The sequence below is a fragment of the Neolamprologus multifasciatus genome, chromosome 4 (genome assembly GCF_963576455.1).
Source record: "Neolamprologus multifasciatus chromosome 4, fNeoMul1.2, whole genome shotgun sequence".
Lineage (NCBI taxonomy): Eukaryota > Metazoa > Chordata > Actinopteri > Cichliformes > Cichlidae > Neolamprologus > Neolamprologus multifasciatus.
Genome location: NC_140442.1, coordinates 5,192,776 through 5,214,693, shown reverse-complemented (window position 1 = coordinate 5,214,693; position 21,918 = coordinate 5,192,776). Strand labels below are relative to the sequence as shown.

The 21,918-nt window shown below is 38.8% G+C and overlaps 1 protein-coding gene across 2 annotated transcripts; it reads right to left on the bottom strand.

Annotated features, from left to right (window-relative positions):
• Positions 1–4,889: 4,889 nt before the first annotated feature.
• On the bottom strand, positions 4,890–13,312 carry emc10 (ER membrane protein complex subunit 10). Of its 2 annotated transcripts, XM_085156737.1 has the most exons (8): positions 13,169–13,312; positions 12,967–13,033; positions 12,064–12,176; positions 11,257–11,370; positions 8,521–8,705; positions 8,197–8,290; positions 6,302–6,399; positions 4,890–5,199 (listed from the first exon to the last, which is right to left on the bottom strand). In XM_085156737.1, the coding sequence occupies exons 1-7, from the start codon at positions 13,256–13,258 to the stop codon at positions 6,313–6,315; spliced, it is 750 nt and encodes a 249-aa protein (XP_085012863.1). In that variant the 5' UTR covers positions 13,259–13,312; the 3' UTR covers positions 4,890–5,199; positions 6,302–6,312. The 2 variants fall into 2 exon arrangements, with proteins under 2 accessions (XP_085012863.1, XP_085012862.1); XM_085156736.1 differs by lacking the exon at positions 6,302–6,399.
• Positions 13,313–21,918: the final 8,606 nt, after the last annotated feature.

Genomic DNA, 21,918 nt, shown 5'->3' with positions numbered 1-21,918 from the left:
AATTATTGCGCTAGCTCACGCGGTTCCGGTGTTGTGCCAAAAAGTGATTGTCTGCCAAAAAGTGATTTCCGGTATTTGCCAAAAACTGATTGCTCGTATTTAAACTGCTATAAGTAACTTGTTGGGCTATAATATGTGAAACATATGTTAAATGCATCCCTCATGGATGACATAAAGTCATATTGAGCCACAAACAATATTCGTGTAACAAGGTAGAAGCCGCAATCAGTTTTTGGCAGTGACGTTTATATAACCTTTATTTATGCAGTTAAAAAAAATCTCATTAACAATAAAAATGTCTTTTGTAAGAGTAAGTGGGCCAAGAGGACAGCAGAAATGGCAGCAAATATGACAATAGTTCTGTAAAAATATTTTAAACGAGGATAAAGGACCGGATTGGTTATAATGTAAGTACAATAACACAGAGCTGTAAAGATACTTGAAAAAACAGATAATTTTTTAATTCTATATATAACCCCTTTGTAAACGCTGTTCACCGAAGTCTATTTACCAACATACATAAAGATATTACACATAAAAAAATACACGGAAACATTGGAAATCGGTTTTTGGCAGGCAATCACTTTTTGGCACAACACCGGTTCCACAGGGATTTAAAAATAGTTATGCAAAAATCACTGTCTGCTGAGTTTAATTTCAATCATCATAGCAACATTTAAAAATAACAACCATCATATCTTAGATCACCAGCCAAATTTGATTAAAAACTACTTAAAAGGTTTGCTCATTTCCCCTAAAAACAGTGTTTTAAAAAAGTTTTTTTTTCCAACCCAGACTTGCTTTTTCTGAACTCTCTTTAGATTTAATTTCAGAACTCTCTTGTAATGTCTCTGTTCCCATTTTCTGAGACTGTACTCTCACTGTAACCACAAATACGCTGGATTCCTAAACATCAGCACAACAATAATGTGTCCCTGTCAGGGCCCCCCTCCCCGCTCCCTGGTACAGGGACATACATCACACCCCCTGCTGACTTTCCCTCTGGATTTATTAGTGTGTGAGTTATGTAAGTGTGTAGCTGTAGTTCTGGTTTTTAAACTGTGTGGCAGGAAACATTTCAAAACAAGTTTAGTCTCGGCTCATTTAGCTGATGTTACACAAAAACTCAGATTGATCACCATCTCTAGTCTAAGCTCTGCTGCTGACAGAAGCAGATCTTTTTACAAATAGATGACTTTTGTCATATGACTTATTTCATTCCAGCTCTCATCTTTCTCTCAGCTGTTGTTATCACCTTATCCCTCATGTTATTCATCAAGATAGCGCAGGCAGTGGCTGAAAACAGTCACAGAGTAAGACTGTGTGTGTGTGTGTGATTCTGAGAAATGCCTGGTTGGTGAGTGGAAGAGGGCAAAGGGGACCAAAGTCTTGAGGCGCAACATTTAACCTCCCAAAAGAAGAGGATGTCCCTCACAGTTGGACATGCGGACTCAAAACAGCCAGTATGACTGACATGTGCTGATGAATGTTGTCTCAGGGATTCTGGAACATTCTGTTACTAAAGCCACGAAGCTGTGGTCTCTCTCCTTGACTCATAATTATAAATACACAGATTGGAAGCAGGAAATGCTCACATTAGTTCGCCCTAACATGGCCAGAGAAAGGATCTGTGGTAGAGGGGTTGTCCCACTTTCATTTGGATTGGGCTGCTGTCCAAGCAAGTAATAGCTTACTATTCTAGGATTATGCCTTTGAAATCAGCAGCATTAACAAAATCTCTTCAGTGAATAACTGTTTTTTCTTCCTTTTATTAATTATCATAGCTGTGATCTATATTGATCACACACAGCTGCAGCTGATTAATATATCGCTATCATAGACTGTAAATAAAGGATGGTGATAGCCACCTTGCTTTCAATCATGGTTAGTAAAACCTTAAGGTGAGCATTTTGCTGTCGCTATCTTAGCTTCTTGAAACTCTCTGTGATGAGCCAAGTCTGAATCTGATTTAAAGAGACTCTGTGATGTGATTCTGATGACGACTGTAATTTATTCTGGAGCCTATCCAGCTGTGATGGAGAAAAAGACGCGATACAAGCCGGACAGATCACCAGTTCATCACAGGGCTAACAGACAGGCAGGTGTGTGGATCCTTGAGCAAATGCCTAGAATGAGAATGCCGATTGGATAATCCAGGCCAGGTTGGAGGAACGTGGAAACTCTATAGAAAAAGGCCCCAACCAAGCAGGTTGCAGAGCATTCTTGCTTTTTACATTTTGATGTTCAGTGTGTTGCACTTTTAGTGTTTCCCCAAACATCCATTTTCTTGCATACATAAGAAATCATAAAATGCAGTGACGTTTTCTAAGGGATATCCTTAAATATCCTTCTGTGTGTGCAGTTTTTTTAAGCAGCACTTACTGAATAAACTGTCACAACAGTTGACACTTGCTGGGGGAAAGCAGCAGCTGCTCTAATCCCACGGGGTTAACCCTTGGGTGTATTATAAAAGATTAAACTGCTGAATGAAGGATTTCCAGTTCACATGTGGTGAAGTGACACAGAGGCAATTCTCGCTTCACCCATTAGTGAAAGAAAACAGGAAGAAAGCCGGAATATACAAGAGCAGATAGAACTAGATTTAAAGTAACAGTTTTGAAAATGAGGCTAGGTCTTAAAATAAATATATGTCACTCATACATTAGATTTGGTTACCCCATTTTCTAGATCTTATTATACTTCTTATCTGCAGTTTATTTTCATTTATACTTCTTCCATTTGCTGTTTTTGTCAAGAAGAGAGGACTTTTGCACACATTGAGTCAAGCCTGAAGTGCAAGTTTCCATTTGGACTGTTTGAATGCGGGTTGTCCAGTTTTAGCAACAGTTCCTACATGAACTGCCATTCAGTTCCATTAACCCTTTAAAACCTGCGGGAGCGGGCACGCTCTGTTTTGCGCAACTATTTTTAAATCCCGGTAGCTCTGCAACCACGTGAGCTAGCGCAATAATTTTTTTTGCATATGAAACCGGAGGAGTTGTACTTACATCTTACGCCATCAGCTTGTCCTCAGTCACGGTTTCCTTCCACATATAGCTTTGCAAAAACTGCATAAAAAGCACTTGCAGCAACAAAAGCATAATATTCCAGAAACAGGTTTTGCCGATCCGATCAGCTGTTTGTAACACTTCCTACTAGAATAGACATCAGAGCGAACTTTCGCATGTCTGCCATGACCTGCCTGAAACCGGAAGTGATGTCATTTTCACGGAAATGTCGTTTTTTACCATCAGGGCCTCATGAGTCTAGACTGGTGTTTTTAAAAGTTATGTTTGACTTTATGACTTTCTGTGTCGTTTCTGGGATGCTTAGGACTCATATTGCACTGCTGGAAATAGTTTATTTTGATGCACATGCTGCTTTTTTGCAAATTTGCATTATAATATTTATTTTCGTTTTTCCTGCAGTATATAAAAATTGGTGTATTTCAAAAATAAAACTATGAAGACACTCAAAATAAATTTCCTGTGGTGGGAAACTATTTTGTGCAACTTTTTTGTATTTACAGTTTTGAGGGATAAGCCTCTTAAATTTCTCTAACTAGAAATATATGTAAAAAACAAAAACGATTTTCAATTTTTTTGTAGTTTATTAAACTTTTTTTCCAATTTATGTAATTACTATGCACTTAATGCAGACATATTATTAAAATTTGGGCTATAATGGTTGTATTGATGTATAGCAACTTGAAATGCTCCCAAAAATGGCTCCACAGTATGTAAAAATATAATATAAGCTCTGGCGGACTTGGTTCTATGGCAGGTCTTAAAGGGTTAAGAAAACACATACCCTCCAAAATGAGGCAACTAAAATAAAAAAATATATATTTAGATGGATAAACAACACTACAAGCCAGAGGAAAGCACTGGAATGTAATTTTGAGAACAAGCTCCTTACTTCATCAGATTACAGTAATAATAGTTGAATTAATTGGAAAGAACACATTATGTTGTCTTTTCATCATTTTTGTGAACATTTTGTCTGTTTGTATCATCTAAAGTTCAAACTGAGCATCAGAATGAGGAAGAAAGGTGATTTAAGTGACTTTGGTGTGGTTATTGGTGTCAGACAGGCTGGCAAGAGTATTTCAGAATCTGCTGATATGCTGGGATTTTCCTGCACAGCCATTTTTTTGTATTTATAAGAGAGAATTTTCCAACAAAGAGAAAATATCCAGTGATCGGCAGCGCTCTGGGGAAAAGTAAGTCAAATGGTACGCAGAAGAGCATCTCTGAATGCACAGCACATCCAGCGTTGAAGCAGATGGGCTACAGCAACACCACATGCCACTCCTGTCAGCTAAGAACAGGAAGCTGAGGCTACAGTTCAACAAAACAGGACAACAGAAGATTGGAAAAACATCGTCTGGTCTGAGGAGCCTCGATTTGTGATGTGACATTCAGTGACGGGGTCAGAGTTTGTGAAACATGGATGAAACCTGCCTTGTCAAAACTTTTCAGACTGGAGGTGGTGATGTAATGGTGTGGGGAATATATACATTTTTTAACCATGCATTGTCTAAACACCACAGATTACTTGAGTACTGTTTCTGACCATGTCCCTTTATCTCGCTATGACCAGTTTGCCTGGCTGCCTCAAGCTGGATAACATGTCACAAAGCCCAAATCACCTCAAACTGGTTTCTTGAACACGAGCGAATGCACCACAATTTTTCACAAGTATTGATTTTTATTTTTTTCTTTCACTACAGTAGTTTTTTTTTTTTTTTTTACCTCCACTGACTGAAGTTTTGGAAGCATACTAGTGCAACTAAATACAAATCTGAGTAAAGAGGACCTATAGTATAGTATAATAGAGGAGCAATAATATAAGCTTGAGTAACTCTCCCTCAAAAAAACAAAGACAGCTCAAGTAATAAATACTTTATTTTCACATTAGAATTAAAAACGCAGTCATCTGCAGGGCACTAAATCTCTTCTACAAGAGGTAAGTTGTGTGTGACCGACATGTATCTTCCATTAACAGCATTATGTACAGCAATGAAAAACTGCCCAAGAAGTATTGTTTACTTCACAAAAAACAAAAACAAAACAAAAATCGTTGTGTTGTTGATCATCGGCCACCGCCATTGCCTGCTCCACCGCCAGCTCCTGCTCCCGACTGATCCTGAGCGCCAGACATCATCAAGAAGAGAACGAGAGGCACAATGTACATCCACTGGAAGAGAAGAAGAAAAGGGCAACTAAATACTGCAATATTTTTGGTTTCGACATACAAATCAACTATTATCTAGCATCAGTGGTTCCTGATTGGTCATCCCAGATTAGCTTCAGAAGAGAAGAAAAGGCACAAGTAGGTGACAGGGCTATAGAGTGACGATCTCAGGGGTCAAACACCAAACACATGCTAAATATAGTCAGAATAATAATTTCAGATATACTGGTGCTTTATCCTGTAGACTCCCAATAATACATACTGGTGGATGCCAGTGGTATCCCTAAGCCTCCCAGTAGATACCCCTATGCTATGAATTCCAAAATTGTATGTCGCCTTGTTCTGAGTTATCACATTCACAAACTTGGGTGTCGATGTCACCTGCCAGCCCAGCGTAGTGACGACAATACACAATCAGCCTTTTACAGCTGACGAGTAAAAACAAATTTGATCTCTGTAATTCATGTTTTTGGCATTTTCACCTTTCCTCCCAATCACACATGTATGAGAGAAAGGCAGGTGGAATGTTAAAAATGCAAGTAGTCGAGATAGGGAAGGAAAATTACTTTAAATACCTGGGCCAACCCAAATGACAGACAGTGCACGAGAGAAATGCAGAATGGATAACAGCAAGAGTGAAAGAGAAGGTTTTAAGACCTGCTATGATGTACAGTTTGGAGACAATTACACTGACAAAAAGACAGAAGGTGGAGCTGGAAGTGTTCGGATTTTCATTGGAAGTGACAAGCACAAACAAGATTAGAAAAGAGTATAGGAGGGACAAAGTCAGAGAGGCAAGGCTGAGATGGTTTGAGCATGTGCAGAAGAGGAACACTGGATATTGAAGATAGAGGAAAACAGGAAGATCTCAGAGAAGGCTGAAGGATGTAGTCAAGGAGGAAATGCAGGGGGTTGGTGCTAAAGAGCCACTGTGGCAACCCCTAAAGGGAGCACCATTGCAAGTATTTAGCATTAGACCTGAAGAGACCATGAAAAGACAGAAGGACAGAATGAGTGGACACAGAAAGGAGACGGGGTTTCATTTAGTCACGCTGACTAAAAGTTAAATACAAACTGAAGAAGGGGACAAGTAAGGAAACTGTACTTCAGTGGGACTCAGCTCTGCTCTCTGCCTCCCCCTGCTGGGGGCTGTGCTGAATTGGTGACCATGAGGAAGATTGCACCACCCAGAATCAAATACCACTGGAACACAGTACAGCATCAGGTCAACACAGATCAGTGAACACAGCAAGAAACACACAGAACAGCAAAACAAGACAGATTTAACAGCGCTCAGGCAAACTACGACAGGATACAGGGCGGGATTGTGCCTGGAAAAACAGCTCGAAGCTAAGAAAGTCTGAAGACACACAAAACCTTACCACTGGGTTTAAGGGATTACTTTTTATGTTCTTATGCACGTTGTGGAAAAACTAATATTGGACGACTAGCAAGCGACCAGCTGGCTGGAGCAGTTTGAAAACAAATCAGACGGAAAAACAAGTCTGCATACTCGTATGCCTCATAAAGATAAACACTATCTGTTCCAGAATTAAGGGTTTGATTACACTGTCCATCTATATTTGACCACCAAGTCCAGTTCTTTTTACTAGTGTCTTTAACAGAGTTGCATTGCAAAGAAGAAGGAAAGGAGGAGGACTCGCATCGCTGCTTTCAGTGGAGTAAGAGAAACAAACTGAAAAGTGTACCTGTGCCTAAAAGGTACAGACAAATAACTTTCCCCCCCGTAGTTTGACACAAACTGCAGGTAGAAAAGAGCCTTTCAATTGGACAACAGGAACCATTTTGAGAGATATTTTCACTTTTCTGCCATAAATACTGGCAAATGAAATAAAAGCAAAAGTGCAGTACAGCACTGATGTCTCCGGTGTATAGGGATGGGTATCGTTTAGGTTTTATCTGATACCGGTGCCAAACCGGTACTTTTGAAACGGTGCCGGTGCTTAAACGGTGCTCAAACCGGTGCTTAAAGAATGGAGAACACAAAAGTGGTCCAAAAACCTCTCATGTTCAGCTGTTTTTTTTTGTAAAAAGATAACAATGTTAGCCTTTTCTGCAGCTATAGGGCATATATGGTATCACTCTTGGCTGGAAGCAGTGCTTAAACAATGGAAAAAACAAAAACTTTGTCCAAAAACCTCTCATGTTTAACTGTTTCCCACTTTTTATTTGGTCATTTTAGCCTTTTTGGCCAGGGTGAAGGGAGTATCTGCCATCAAACAAGAAGACAGCCGCATGTAGCTATGATGGTGTTTGCTAGTTCACCTTACATGCATTAATGTAATAACGTGGTTAGCCTACTCAACGTAAATTACACACGAACAACATTAAGCTACTCACGCAGAGAAGAACGGCTGCTGCTGCATCATCATCCTCATCATTTCTGCTACACTGGCAGGGCTAGGGGCCAGGACTCTACTCTTCAGCTTTTTGGGGGATGTTGCTAACTCTTCGTCCGATAACAGGCACCACACCTGCAGTCGATGCGCTCGGTGTGAGGTCTCGCAGCAAGCTATCAAATACGGCGCATTTTTCGGCTTTTAAAAAAAACGCTATGCGTCGCCAGGTGTTTCATCGGATTTCAGGTGTTACCTCCTTTCCACAGTATCACCTTAAAGCACTTGTTGCAGGCTGCTGAGTTTGCATCTTTTGCTGTGAAGTACAGCAAGACTTTTGACCGCTTCGCCTTGGGCATTTTTAACCTGTAGCTCTGCTCTAAAAGAACGTACGTACCTGGACCCGCCTACTATCCCCGGAAACGTAAAATGATTGGCTAGAATTCAAAGTGTATCACATCTCAGGAAAAAAAAGCACCGAAATAAAGCACCGAAATGTGTGCTGCTTTTCGGTCTGGTTACTACCGTTTATATCAGAACCGGTGCCATCATGGCACCGGATACCGGTACCCATCCCTACCGGTGTATATTAAAACATACTAGACTTATTTGAAAAGATGTGATTTTCTGTGTAAGTACTTACATATTTAGCGATGAAAGATTTCTGCTCTTGTGGGTTCTTCCCTTTCTTCTCAGATTCCTGTTCCATCCGTTCAAGGAAGAAAGCCGTCTCAGGTCTGGAAGAAAGGTGACAATTAGTGTTGTGAAAGGTATAGAAAGACTTGTGCCCCCCAGGACAGCTGACATAGAGCTGCTAAGCCAAGGCAAAAGCTAAACCAAAGGATGTGGAAAAAACCTGCACAGGAGGCCTTGACTTATGCAGAGACAACCACAAGTAGAGATGGAAACAATGTCAGATTGTAAAGGAGAAAAGGACAAAATCACAGGTAAAAGCAGTGTGACTGACCCAGGTGCATTGACTGGAGCCATTATGCTGAGCGTGGTGTTGAAAATCTCAAGGTCGACCTCATCCTCGACCTCGGTGCCCCTGCAGGCCCCAGGTAACGTCACTATGGAGACACCGATGAGGTACCCGGAGACGTCAGTGTGGAGCGCGATCACATCGCTCAGATGGGACTCAACCATGGCACACTGAGGATCAGAGGAGAATGTTAAAACAATATATAACAGCTTATTGCTTAGAAATATTTACAATTTACGCTAATTACACACCTTTTGAGAAGCTTTAGGTCAAAACTAGCACCGATCAAATATTTTAGAATTCCAAAGTGTGAATGCGTTTTTGTTTCTTAATTTCTATTGACAGGATCACAAAGTAACTCACGATATTATACTATCATAATACCTTTCCACTGATAGAGGGACTCTACTTCATACATTCATATATGATACATCACATAATCTGTGTATAAATGTTTACGTGTTAAAAAGAACCACGCCTTTCCTGTCTAAGAGTGACAGCAGCGCGCCAGCCTCAGATGAATACGTGGCAATTAGGGCTGGGCCATATCATACCGTTCACGGTGATACCGGTGTAATGTTGGGCAACGATAAGAAAATGAAATATCGCGATAGAATATGGGTAAAACGCGCATGCGCGGTGCCTTTGTTTTCATACGCACATGGCGGCGACGGAGAATAAGAAGGGCGAAAGTGGATCGTTAAATGAAATGGATGAACCAGAACTGGTTTGTAAAAATGCAACTTCAGTGGTGTGGAACTGGTTTAGCTTTCGTCCGTCAGCTACACAACAAAGCACTATTTTTGGTAGAGCATGCTAGCGGGCCGTCGTTATTACCGTGTTTTTTGGGGAAATACGGCACACTTAAAATCAATCCTTTGATTTTTCTGAAAATCGACAGTGCCCCTTATAATCCCGTGTGCCTTATGTATGAATTCTGGTTGTGTTTACTGACCTCGAAACGATTTTATGTACACGGCGCTCGAAAATCTGTTAAATGTTTCAGTGCGACTTTGCAAAGCTACGAAGCCGCACCGCTTGATGGCTTGTCGGAGCATTACGGCTATCGTAGGCAGGAGCCTCGCGGAGTGATACGTACTGTGCTTCAACATAATATTACCGTATTGTGTGTGTATAACCTCTTTTTAAGTTTTGTGGATATTATACATGGTTATGCTGAGGATATGTCGGCCAGTTTCCACTGGAAATGCCTTTTGGTTAAACTGTCAGCAAGGAATTTGCATTTGCTCTGATAATTTTTATAGAACTTTAATGCACATAAAAAACAGCTGCTTGTTTAAGTGAAAATACATTGATGTTTTTTTTTTGCACTAATAAAGTTGAGGAGTTGTAAAGTATTTTGTCTAGTGTCAATTATATCGTCAGTTATATTGTTATTGCAAATTTTCAAATGTATATCGTGATAAATATTTTTGATCATATCGCCCTGCTCTAGTGGCAATTATAAAAGAGGCTACTTCAATGGTATGCAAATAGTAGTTGGGCTACAAGAAGTCAGACCTCCAACATGTGCAATACTTTGCAAAATGTAAAAAATAGCTAAAGATGGAAACAATAAACTTGTTTAATGAAAACTTACAAGGCTAAGTTACTCTAATTACTGTTAAACTAAAGTTTTAAGTAGTTTTGTTATACTTAAAACACTAACCAGGTGACTTTTGTGCTTGCTGTGCCATTACTGTAGTATTATATTGCTGCTGCTGACAACTTCAAACTTGGAATTAGGTAGTCTATCATCATTGCTCATTGTACACAAACATGAAAAATCCATTTATTTTTTTCGCACTAATAAATGCTGCCCGCTGCAATCATCAATAAAACGTCATTGTCAAATATTATTACACATATTCCTTGAAATACGGTGATATAACTTTGAGGCTACTTCGCCCACTCCTTGTGTCGGTTCATCTTATTTTATTTCAATTCTTTTCTTCCAACGGCTGACCTCCTGCTGTGAGAAATTTGTTCTTTAACACAAGTAAGCTAACTTCCATTAACTTTACTGCCTTTTATAAGGCCACTATGAAGAGTTTATCAAGTCAAATTGGTCGAGGAACTCACATTAGAATATGTATAACATATAACTGTATAAATATTCTGTTCTATCCTTTGTGGAAAAACATAACATTTCTAAACCAACTGTATTTTTTCCAGCACAGAAGAGCAAAAAAAGCAGCAACTAGACTGTAAATTATTTGGGGAAAACACATCAGATTAACCACATCATAAAAAACCTCATTCAGAGCCAAAATGTTTGCTCAAAGTTGCTCTTTCATAGCTGGAACAAAATGTTTAATATAATTTTGTATTAACAAAAAAGTTTCTATATTTTGTGGTGAGCCAGTCTAGAGTAATTTTCATGATTCTTGAGTAAAGCAAAATTTTGCCTCACAATAATCATGTGAATTAATTTGCTTTAAACACCCATGAACATTTGCCAATAACAGCCAGAACGAGGAGAAATAGGAGCTGGAATCAAGTTACAGTAATATATTTTAAGAACCTATCATTACATCCTATAATTTTACTCACTTTGCTCCAAGCCATTACCCTTTTCCTGTCTCCATCTAAAAGCTAAGTTTAACCATGCAGTGAAAACTACCCTCAAAAGCCGTCAATAAACATGTGCTCAATTTTACAGGAGGTGTTGTTTTTTTAATCTTATCTGTTATTTCTGGAGAATTTGAGGGAAATACATACAGCTCTGACGAATGCTGTGAGGTAGCCTTCCATCTGCCGCTCTGTCTGTCTGTCAGCCTGCAGGAAAACACGAGGCACTCTGATCCTGTATAGACCGTCCACTGCAGCCACTTCCTGTGGGGATAGCCAAGTTAAAAACAAATAATTTAGAAACGCATGTTCATACAGAAGCATTATAAGGAGGATACATTAACACATCCTGAACTGATACTATGGTTAATGTAGTATAAATCTAGGAAAGTTCACCTATTGTTTTACTTGGCTAAACATCCAAACACATCCTACACCAGTGGAACAAGTGAGTGATGTTACCCACGTTGGTACCAACATTTTGGGTGACTTTCAGTCACAGGTAATTCTACAGATGAGGAGGTGGTGGCTCAAGAAGAAGGTTGTCTACTTATCTGAAGACTGCTTATTTGATTTATAGCTCTTCAGGAAAAATGCTGAACCCCAAATTGCCTCGATGCATATGTGATCAAGTGACAGGTAAAAAATGTCTGAAGCTAACAGAATGCATGAGTGAGCGTGAGAATAGGTGACTGCAGTGTGCACTGCAAGTACCGACAAGTACTTGCAGTGCACGGCAAGAGTAGAAATAGCCCTTGCTATTTCAATACAGTTTTTATGTCCTGGTCATGGATGCCCCCCCCCCCCCCCCCCCCCCCACCCCCGGGCACCCAAAAAACAAACAAACAAAAAAAAAACGACTAAATATTTATTTGAAACAGGGGAAATCTCTCAATCACTGGGCCATCTTGGAAATGTGTAGAACACATCACTAAATCAATAGTTAACATGGTTCACCTTCAATTTGGTCCTGTCCTCATCTGACAGCGGGTTCTGACTTAGTGAGACACTCGGCTCTCTTCCAGGCTTTAACAGCAGAGCTCCACGCACTTGAAACTTTCCTACATCATCTGAAAAAATAAATAAATAAATAACTAAATAAATTACAAATGATAACAAACCTTCCCTGCTTGGAGACTTGTAAAAATCTGGGTAAAAAAAAGAACCAACACATTGTACCTCTACATAGTTCATAGTTAACCATAAAATGAAGGTAGAAGTCTGTCATCAAAGCAGTGTTTTATTATTGTTAAATGAAGAGATAAACTGTAACTGCCTGTTTTTTTTTTATTTGATTGACAGCATGTTTTGATTTTGCATTTTGATAGTATAATAAATACTGAATTTACCCATTCAAATGCTATGATTTCAAAGGGTGTTTAATTCTGGCCTGTGAAACGACTTTTAACTGTTTGTATTGTTACAGCTGACTTTATCCCAGATGCACGCATTATTGAGAATACTGCGCATTAATTTAACTTTAAACAGACAGAAATGTCGTAGAAAGCCTTCCGAGAAGAATGGAGCCTGTTATAGCTTCTAACGGGGAACCAATTCCATATTAATGCCAATGGATTTAGAATAGGATGTCATTAAAGCTCCTGTAGGTATAAAGTGTAGGCGTTCATAGGTTGTTATAAACGCAAAAAGCCAATTCTGAAAAAAAAATAGTACATTTGTAGCAAATCAGCTACATTCATTAATAAATGCAAAAACATATTAAACAGGCACATTTTTAAATGAAGTCTGGCGTTTACCATGACCATTTTCTTGTTGCGTTAAGCTTAATTAGCTTACCAACATAACCAATGTCGTATCATACAACGTTAAAGTAAGAAAAGAATTATAAATGTTTCTTACCAACTTCAAATGAGTGTTCAAGAGGCACAGAAAAACCACTGAACTCAGTCTCCAAGGCATCACCAACCTGAGAACGAACATGAAATCCACCGCTAGCCTTTCAGTCGGTCATACACAGCTAATGCTAAATAGCTAACAGGTACAGCATCCACTTCACTGCATTTAAATTGATGTCGTCTATGTTATAACACTTCACACTTACCCTTCTTCCGTTATTACAACATGCAAAATGTAAACATACGAAGAAAACAGTGGAAACAACAGCAACCTTAGATTGTACCACACGAGCCATTTTAACAGAAACAGACACCGGAAGAACGCCTCAAGTGGCATAACACATTAACTTCCGGCGATTTTCATAACAAAAGCTTTTGACAAAGCTTCTTTTCTTTTCTTTTCTTTTTCAAAAAGTAATTACGATTTCAAACGAAGGGTTAACAAACAACACAAAATTTAATCACATGCAAGTGTTTTTTTTCTTTTTTCTTTAAACTGTTAGACAGCTTAATTACTTACCATCAATTAATTATTATCAAGTAATCCTATGTTGTCTGCATCATTCCTAATAATGATTGGAGACCTTCACGTGCTCTACATGTAGGTAACGTCATTGCTTGCACACTTACAGTTCACACACACACACACACACACACACACACACTGTTGACAGAATGCTACTAATAATCTGCCTGTATTTCTGGTGATGCCTTGTAATGTGTCAGCAATAATGAATTCGTCTTACCACATAAACGAGTTTTAATTTCTATTTCGTGCTGTAAACATTTTAAATTAGTATTGCTTTATATTTTGTCATGTACAATGAGAGATGGAAAATTTACTTTTCCAACAACCCCCAAAAATCTTTTCTATTTAAATTAAGATATTAATTTAATGTCAGAGTATACTTCTGACATTATTTAGGGTATAATTAGTTTTGGAATAACAATTTTATATACGTTTAATATCTGTCACAATATGCCAAACATGCCAATTTACTCTCCTTTGCATTCCAAAACAGAAATCCTGAAACAAACATGATAGAGATCTCTTGTGAATGAGATTAACATGTACTGACACATCCAACGCCAGCAGAGGCTGCTAACAGATCATAAAACACTGCCTCGACCTTCCTCTCACCCCCATTACTTCCACAGAAGTGCCCCGAAAAGTGCAATTTCTATCAGCTGAATAATAAATATTTAAGGGGTAATTCATGTGTTACATCTTTTAGTCAGCATTTCATGCTCTACCTCAGCCAGAGTTTTATTTAGGTAAATGCCCTGCTAAGGGGTAAGTCTTTGATGAAACAAATAAAGCTCTTTAGATCCGCTCCTGCACTAATCTAAAGAGCTAGATCAGGGTTTTACATCAAGTCATAACTGGCAGCAGTTCACATCTGGCACTGGAATGTGTCTCAAGTGACCTCTTATGATCAGATTTCTTTTCCCTGCTAGACTTTTTTTTAATCTTTGCAAAACTGTGACTACTGCAATTAGAACTTACCAAAAAAAAAGAAGAAGAAGAAACTGGAAATGAGGATTGCAGTGGCTATTTGAAGACTTAAGTCTGGCTCCAGTACCTTCTCAATATTATTAAAGTTGGTAGTATACTTTGCCCAGTGCCCGGGAAGCTTATGGATTAAGTGTAGCCCTCTGATGTAGGGGTTTGAGTGCCTGACAATTCAGTTACAGTGTTTCTGTTTAGGGGTGCTTCTCTCATTTCAAATTATTTCCCTTGTGCTCCTGCTAAATTAAAAGAAACCAAATACAGGGAGGGGGCTACATGAATACTTAAAATATGCATATATTGATTTTCTTTTTTTCGGTGGAGGAATGCACACTTCTTTCCCCAGAATGAAGTATTCAATCCCAGGGTTTTCTTGGTGGTGTTTGGACATCTACATTTAGAGCTGCCTGCGTATGATAAGATTTAGAAGTATTTTAATCATTTTTTTAGATTTAATTTTGAATGAGACTTTTATGAAGGGCTCAGCTTTCTGTCAGTGCTCTATAAACTCAGAGGTCCTGCCTCAGTTTGTCAGCGTTCCTTCAGCTCAATAGGCTCAGTGAGTAAAGGCTGCAAAATGTGGCACCTCCAAGTCAGAATTTATGGATCGTTGCTGCTCTTTTCTGTGCCTGTGAGCACTGGATCCTGGCTCCAGCTGCTAATTTAACTAGGCTTGAAGGTGCTGCAATGCTGTTGGACAATCCAAGGGTCAGGTACAAGAAGCACTGTAGCTGTGACTTGACTGATTAGAGGTACCCGCCAAATATAAAAGTATCAAACCAGAGAGAAGAGAAAACAGCTACACGTTTCTGCCAAATGTGATTGATGCGATTTATTTCTCAATGCTTATTCTTGGCTGAAGAGTTCTGCTGACATGCAATAAACCCTCTGTGGATACAAGTGAAAGGCATCAATCATTTTAAACTTCACATTTCAGCATCAAAGTGCTGAAAAGGAGTTGTGAATTCATCGTTAATCCATTAAAGTTTAGAATATCAAGAAGTCAAGGTTACTTTTGGACATCCAACTTCTCTTAACTTATTTATTTATTCATATAACTCTTTGAAACAGAACTCTTTTTTTTGTAATTTTTGTAAATAATGCGCAAAAATGGCTAAATAATTACTACATTTACAAAATATTTTCCTTCTGTCCCAAAACAGTTGTGTGCATCTCCTTAAAAGTTCGCTCGCAACCTGCTTTCATTTACACACAAATTCCTTCCACATCTTATCTGCCAACATGAATATATTAATATATTGTATGAACTGTATTTATGATGTATTCAAACCGGTTATTCAATCATAAATTATAGATGTGCACATACTGCCTTTACATTTCTGTTGATGGAAACGGTCTGTCTCTCTGGGCTTCGTCTTCAGCTTAAAGGAGGCAGAGCTCAGTATGGAACATATAGTGACTGTGGCATGTGATTCCCCCCCCTGGCTTTGCCTTTGAACCATGCAGCCCTATACAGTATCCTCCCCCCCCCAGTGGGAGAGCCCATTACTCTCTGTCACAGCCTTAAACAACAGTGTCACCTTACTATTCTTAGTCAAATATAAAAGCATGTATATTTATGTGAAATGACAACAGGACTTTCACTTTGAAGGAAGACACTGTCATGTCCTGTCTGCCTCCGGGCTGTTAAAAATGGAGCAGGGTGACAAATGAGAGAGAAAGCGAACAAGATGTGAGAAAAAAGAAAAAAAAAAACATCCGAAGTTGTAAATATGTTACCACAGTTTCACTAAAGAAAACATTTTCTCCCAAGCCTCAGCAGTGCAGTCTTTGTGAATACATTTTTCATGCTGCAGTGTTTGCAACTGATCAGACAAATCAGATAATTATAGAAATTAAAATTGAATTGTTTTCAGTTTTTTACCGCCGCGCTAAGAATCCCTCTTTCCTCCGTTTACTGAGCGTGGCTGCGCTAGACAATTTTTTACAGGCTGTCAAGATGATCCCACATCGGGGTGGTGCAGCGCAGGTATGACTTCCATGTAGAGTTACACCACGAGGATCAAGTGAGATTTTCCTTTATGCTGGTTCTTCCTGAGGCTCTTTGTTCTAAGAGGAAGTTTTTCGTTCCCACTGTTGCCAAGTGTTTCTCATACAGAGTCAACTGATTGTTGGGGTTCTCATTCTAATATTCTAGGGTAAAGAACTGAATTTTATGCAACCATCCATCCATCACATGGCTACATAGCAAATTAAACATATTACAGCAGTCTAAAACTTATGAACACTGCTCTATCTACACTGAAAAAAGGCCATGTTGGAATTACTTAATTCAATAGTGGACATTGGTTGCACACAAATGTTTTGCTTTTGCAGAAACTTAAACAACTGAGTTAAATCAACACAACGTTTTCATGTTCACAAACCTGTGCATTTTGTGTTCATAAAACGTGATTGAAACATGTTTAGATGAAGTAAGTTGAGCTCATGTAATATTTTAATCCTTCACAATTTTGTCATTTTATTTCAACACTATTCAATAACTTTTACCCCAGAACTACTTGGTCACTTAAATACTACATGTTGTCTTCATATTACATAATGTTCAACAAAGTCTAGATCCTGGTTAACATAAAAATTGAATGGATGTACAACAACTACCATCCTCCTATCTTTATCCTGGTTGCAGGGGGGCTGGGGCATAACCCTGAAGTGATAGGTTATGAGGCAGGGTACACCCTGGACAGCTCACCAGTCCATCACATAAAGACAAACAACCATTTGCACTCAGATTCTCGGGTAATTTAGAATCACCAATTAACCTAACTCTAATAACTGCATGACTTTTAACTACAGGAGGAAACCAGAATACCCAGAGAAACCACTACAAACTAGCCAGATTGTGGATTTGAACCCAGGACCTTCTCACTGTGAAGCAGCACTAACCACCATGCCACCAATCCAGGAAGTCCAGGAACACTATGATTTCAAGGCTTGATGCAGAATTTTATTGTTTTTGTCCTTGACAGGTTAAACCACAATAAATAGCAATAGCATACACGTGGTGTGTGTGTAGTTGTCTGCCTCTTATATGATTTTGACATCTCCTGCGATCTTGTGAATTTCACGAGTTCAGCAACTAACCACTCTTACTAGATTGTATCACGTCATCTCAACAAGAACAAATTAAGTTGTTGAATTTTGTACAGATCCTCATTTAATTACGTTCATAGAAACATGAAATGAATGAAAATAATTACTTTTTGAATGTAACAACCACCCAATTTACTTTTTTCGGTATACCAAAAAAAGCAGAGGCGGCTGCTCGACTTGACTGAGATGGACGCTTTCCTCAAACCACGATCCAAAGCGCGCAAGACTGAAATCCCGTGCAGTGTTGCGGGATTTAACATTGCTATATTATTGACTTACTTCACTTGAACATGATATGAACAATTTAATCTAGCCTCTCTGCATTTCATGTAGTTTCTACACTATATCCAAGAGCTGGCCAATCCCTTTTTTTCAGTGTACCATAAGTGTGAACGTATTAGAAAACAGCGTACACGTCCCATATAAAGCAACATCGTCAGTGGCATGTGCAGACATGTTTCTGTCCACTGGATGTGTGTAGGTTCAGTTTCCACTCGTTTCTGCATGGTTGCTAGCTGTCTAGGTTTGGTTTCTGGCAGTGTGTGCTGCACACATACTATTACCTGAAAGCAGGTACCTGCTGTGGCCAAAAGCACGCTGGTGTAATGCAGTTGACCCAAGCAGTATATTTTTCTGGTATAACTCTACAAAGATTGCAAAGTTGTGAGGTAGTTTTCTATGAGTACATTATAAGTATGTCCATTCCCACTGCTGAAATCTGATCTATTGTAAAATACATTTTGATGGGACGCGGCATCAGAGTAAACAGGTTGATGATACTTAGTAGAAACTTTCTCAGGTTTCCATGGACCTGACTCAAATCAGGTCTAGGCCTAGCTGTTTACTAAAATATTGAAAAATGGTGTCTCAGATTTTGCATCACTGTTGCACGGCCTGTTCAAAACGTGCTTGCTTGGAGCCCAGCGGCAGGTCGAGGGTATTCCTTCTAAGCGAGACTAGTCAATCTAAGCTTTTCAGATTTGTGCTTTCAGAGGTTTATTTATAAGCTGCGTTATCTGTACAGGTGAAATAACTAGCTTGTTTTCAAATACTGCTGTTTTGTCAAAGCCACTGGCATCTGACAGTTATGCATAAGGTTTTCCTTTGGTGTATGTGCTGTCACTCACTGCTATGTATGCTTATAAAGTACATGCTTATGGCGTCACACTGTGCACCCTTAAAGGGGGCTCATTAATAACTCCACATTTTTGTACTTGATTGACAATAACAGAATAATCCTTATTTATCTTATATTAGGCTGATGCAAACCCTTGGTTCACTAATTTACTGAAAGGAGTTATTTTAGCTCCTTTTAAGATCATCCTGCTTTTCTAATTGGTTTCACCTCTTAAAAATAGCAGTTGGGTGGTGCTTCTTGTGCACATAGACAGAGCACTGTACCTCAGATGACATACTATAAATCTTATTGGCACTATACAGATTCAAGAGAAAAAAAAAAGTCTACTAGAAACTGAAGATTTAGAGAAGTGACCCTGAACCTGTGGCTCACCAGAAGTACTTGTACATACAACTTATTATTTCAAAGTTTGCCTCTGTCTTTGCAGGATACCTAGAAGTGGTAGTGCCAGCCAGATGTTTGTAGCTGTGGGTGTTTGGACTTTTAAAGCACTTTTAAGAAAGTTAATGTTCAATTTTAGAGAACGACTGGATGGTTCGAGTAACAGTATAATTTTAGCACTTACAGATCCGACAGCGAGTGGTTCCCGTTACTCATCCAGTCTGAGAAAGCACTGGTTAAAGTGTTTGTGTATTTATTGATTTATTTTAAGTAATTGTGTTTTATGTATATTATGGTTTTATAATTTTACAAATGCTTTATATACTTATTTATATACTTATATATATTTAATGGTCTATACCTTGTGTTGGGGGGGGGGGGGGGGGTGTTTCTGTCTTGTTTTTATGGACATGAAGTCTGCCAATAAAGATTGAATTGAATTGAAAAATCAAGGAAACGTGTCATAGGTCTGCATAATAAACATAACATTTAAAATATGTAGGACTATTGGGGTTTTAGCTCATATCAGGATATCCTCCTGTAGTCTTTGTGATGGGTGCAAAATAGAGCCCGAACTGCCAACATAGTGATAAACCCTTAACACAAATATTTTCCAAAGCATATTAGTAATTTTAAGTAGTGGAGCCACTGAATTTATTTGTTCGCTAGAAACTTCAGTGCTATTGATTAGCGAAATTTGTATGTAGGCCTCCTATTTCCCAGTTGGTAAGGAAAACAAGTTGCTTAGCGACCATTACTATGCAATTAACACTGCATTGGCTCCACCTCTGAAAATGTTTCGTATGATGTGGTGGATGGCAAATTTTATGCTTTTTTATCTTCATCTGAGCAATCTCTGCACCTGTCGCCCAGACGATAAATCCAACCACATGTTCAGTTTTTCAGTTCAGTTTTATTTATATAGCACCAATTCATCACAACAGTTGCATCAAGGTGCTTCATAAGGTAAAGACCCAACAATATTAAAAAGAAAACTTGTTGTGGCTGTTGACTCAACCTATGCGGACACTACATGCATCTGACAGAATTTGACACACCAGGATGAGACATTTAGAGACTCCTTTGTTTATTGGTGAGATATACTCATCTGACCATTTTCTGTCTTTTTACTGCAATTTCCCATAAAATACTCTCATATCACCCTGAATGTAGTTTCTCAAACACAATAAAATATATTTACTTAACAGATTTCTTTTTTAAATTATTGCTAAACGACATCCATTAAAAGCTTTAACCTCTATATAGTGCTATGACGCTGTCTTGGGAAAGCTGCTGTGAGAATGGAGGGGACCTGCTTCAGCTGGCATTAAGTGTTTTTCAGTGAGGCTTAACTAATGCAAGCGTTAAATAACTGTGGTGTCATCCTCTGCAGGGAATCAGTGGATCATTTAGGACACCTATAGTAAGTCTTCTATAGCCACTTTGAATCCACAATATATGAATAATTTCAGCTCATTCAGAGAGTTTAGTCACATTATAAATTGCAACTGATGACCTGTGAATGCGTAAAAAAGATTTATTGAAGATAATTCAGCTTTAAAGTAAAGTAATGTAAAGTTATGATATACAGTAAGTCTAACAGACTCAAGGACCTTTTATGTCCTATTCAAACAGCTCTCCATAATCTTCCTCTGGGGTATTTTGTTCTCCTTGAACATATGAATCTTAAGTTGCACTTACCTTAAATAGCTGTTCTTCAATCTCTGCCTCTCTTTCTGGCTTAAGTTCTCTCTCCAAAATTAAAGTCTCAAAGAATACGTATTATTATGCAAGGTTAGGGCTGCCTGAGTAATTTCGAAAGCAAAAAAATGAGCACCAAAACCAAAGGAAAAAAGAGAACTGCATATGGATGAAGAATGGAAAGTGAAAGGCTTATTAAATGCATAATTTAACACTGATGTTTGTAATTTGGTCTACAGTAATGTCCTTTTTCTGTCATTTAAATCCCGTCTTTTTTTGGTAAATATATTGATTACGTCATATGTCACACATGTGAAGAACAAATCCTAGGGTGAGCATACATAGTTCAGCTACTCATAAGGTGACCTCTCTCTACTCTGACCTTGCTCCGTAAATCCCTGCATGAAGCTTTCCTCTCTCACAAAGTACAGCTAGTTGACAGCTATGCCTACAAAAGAACAAATGGGATTGTCATTGCCTATAGGAACGCACGGCTGCCGCTGTTTTGCTCTCATTTTTGATTTCCTTCCCCCTCTCGCTTTCTTGTCAGCTGGGGACAGTGAAAAAAATCACTGGGTGGAAGAGGGGGAGTAGAACCTTAGGGTAGGCTTTTCAGAAGAGCAACACCCTCCGCAGGGTTATTGATATATAGTTTAGACCCCTTCTCATGACACAGAAAAATACTGAAACACCTCTTACAATAATTTTTCAACACAACCTACATGTTAATGGAACAACACAGCCCATTAGGAGTAGAAAGAATCGCCAAATACTCCTATTTTGTAGCTAAGCAATGCTAAATGGGTATTCACTACAGCATAACATATATTTGTGGTAAACATGCATTATATAACAAGTTAATTCTACATGATCGGTCTGTTGCGCTACAGAATAAAGTGAGGCAGGTGCTGGCTAGTGAAAAAGATTAGAGTCACAGAAGCCTTAATTTCAAGACCGTTAGTGAAAGCAAGGCTGATACTTGCATTTGCAGTGATTTATACATGGTGACATAGTTCTCCAACAACCCTTCCATGTGCATACATGGAGAGCTGGAGGCAGGCAGAGCTGCAAGAAGACAGAAAAGAGCAGGCATCACTGAGAGATGTGACACT

Coding starts and splice junctions, on each gene's coding strand:
- emc10 (XM_085156736.1), bottom strand. CDS start 13,258: ATGGCTCGTGTGGTACAATCTAAGGTTGCTGTTGTTTCCACTGTTTTC. Junction 11,371..12,063: donor AGGACAGGACCAAATTGAAG/GTGAACCATGTT, acceptor CTATCCCCACAG/GAAGTGGCTGCAGTGGACGG. Junction 8,706..11,256: donor TCACAGCATTCGTCAGAGCT/GTATGTATTTCC, acceptor TCTGATCCTCAG/TGTGCCATGGTTGAGTCCCA.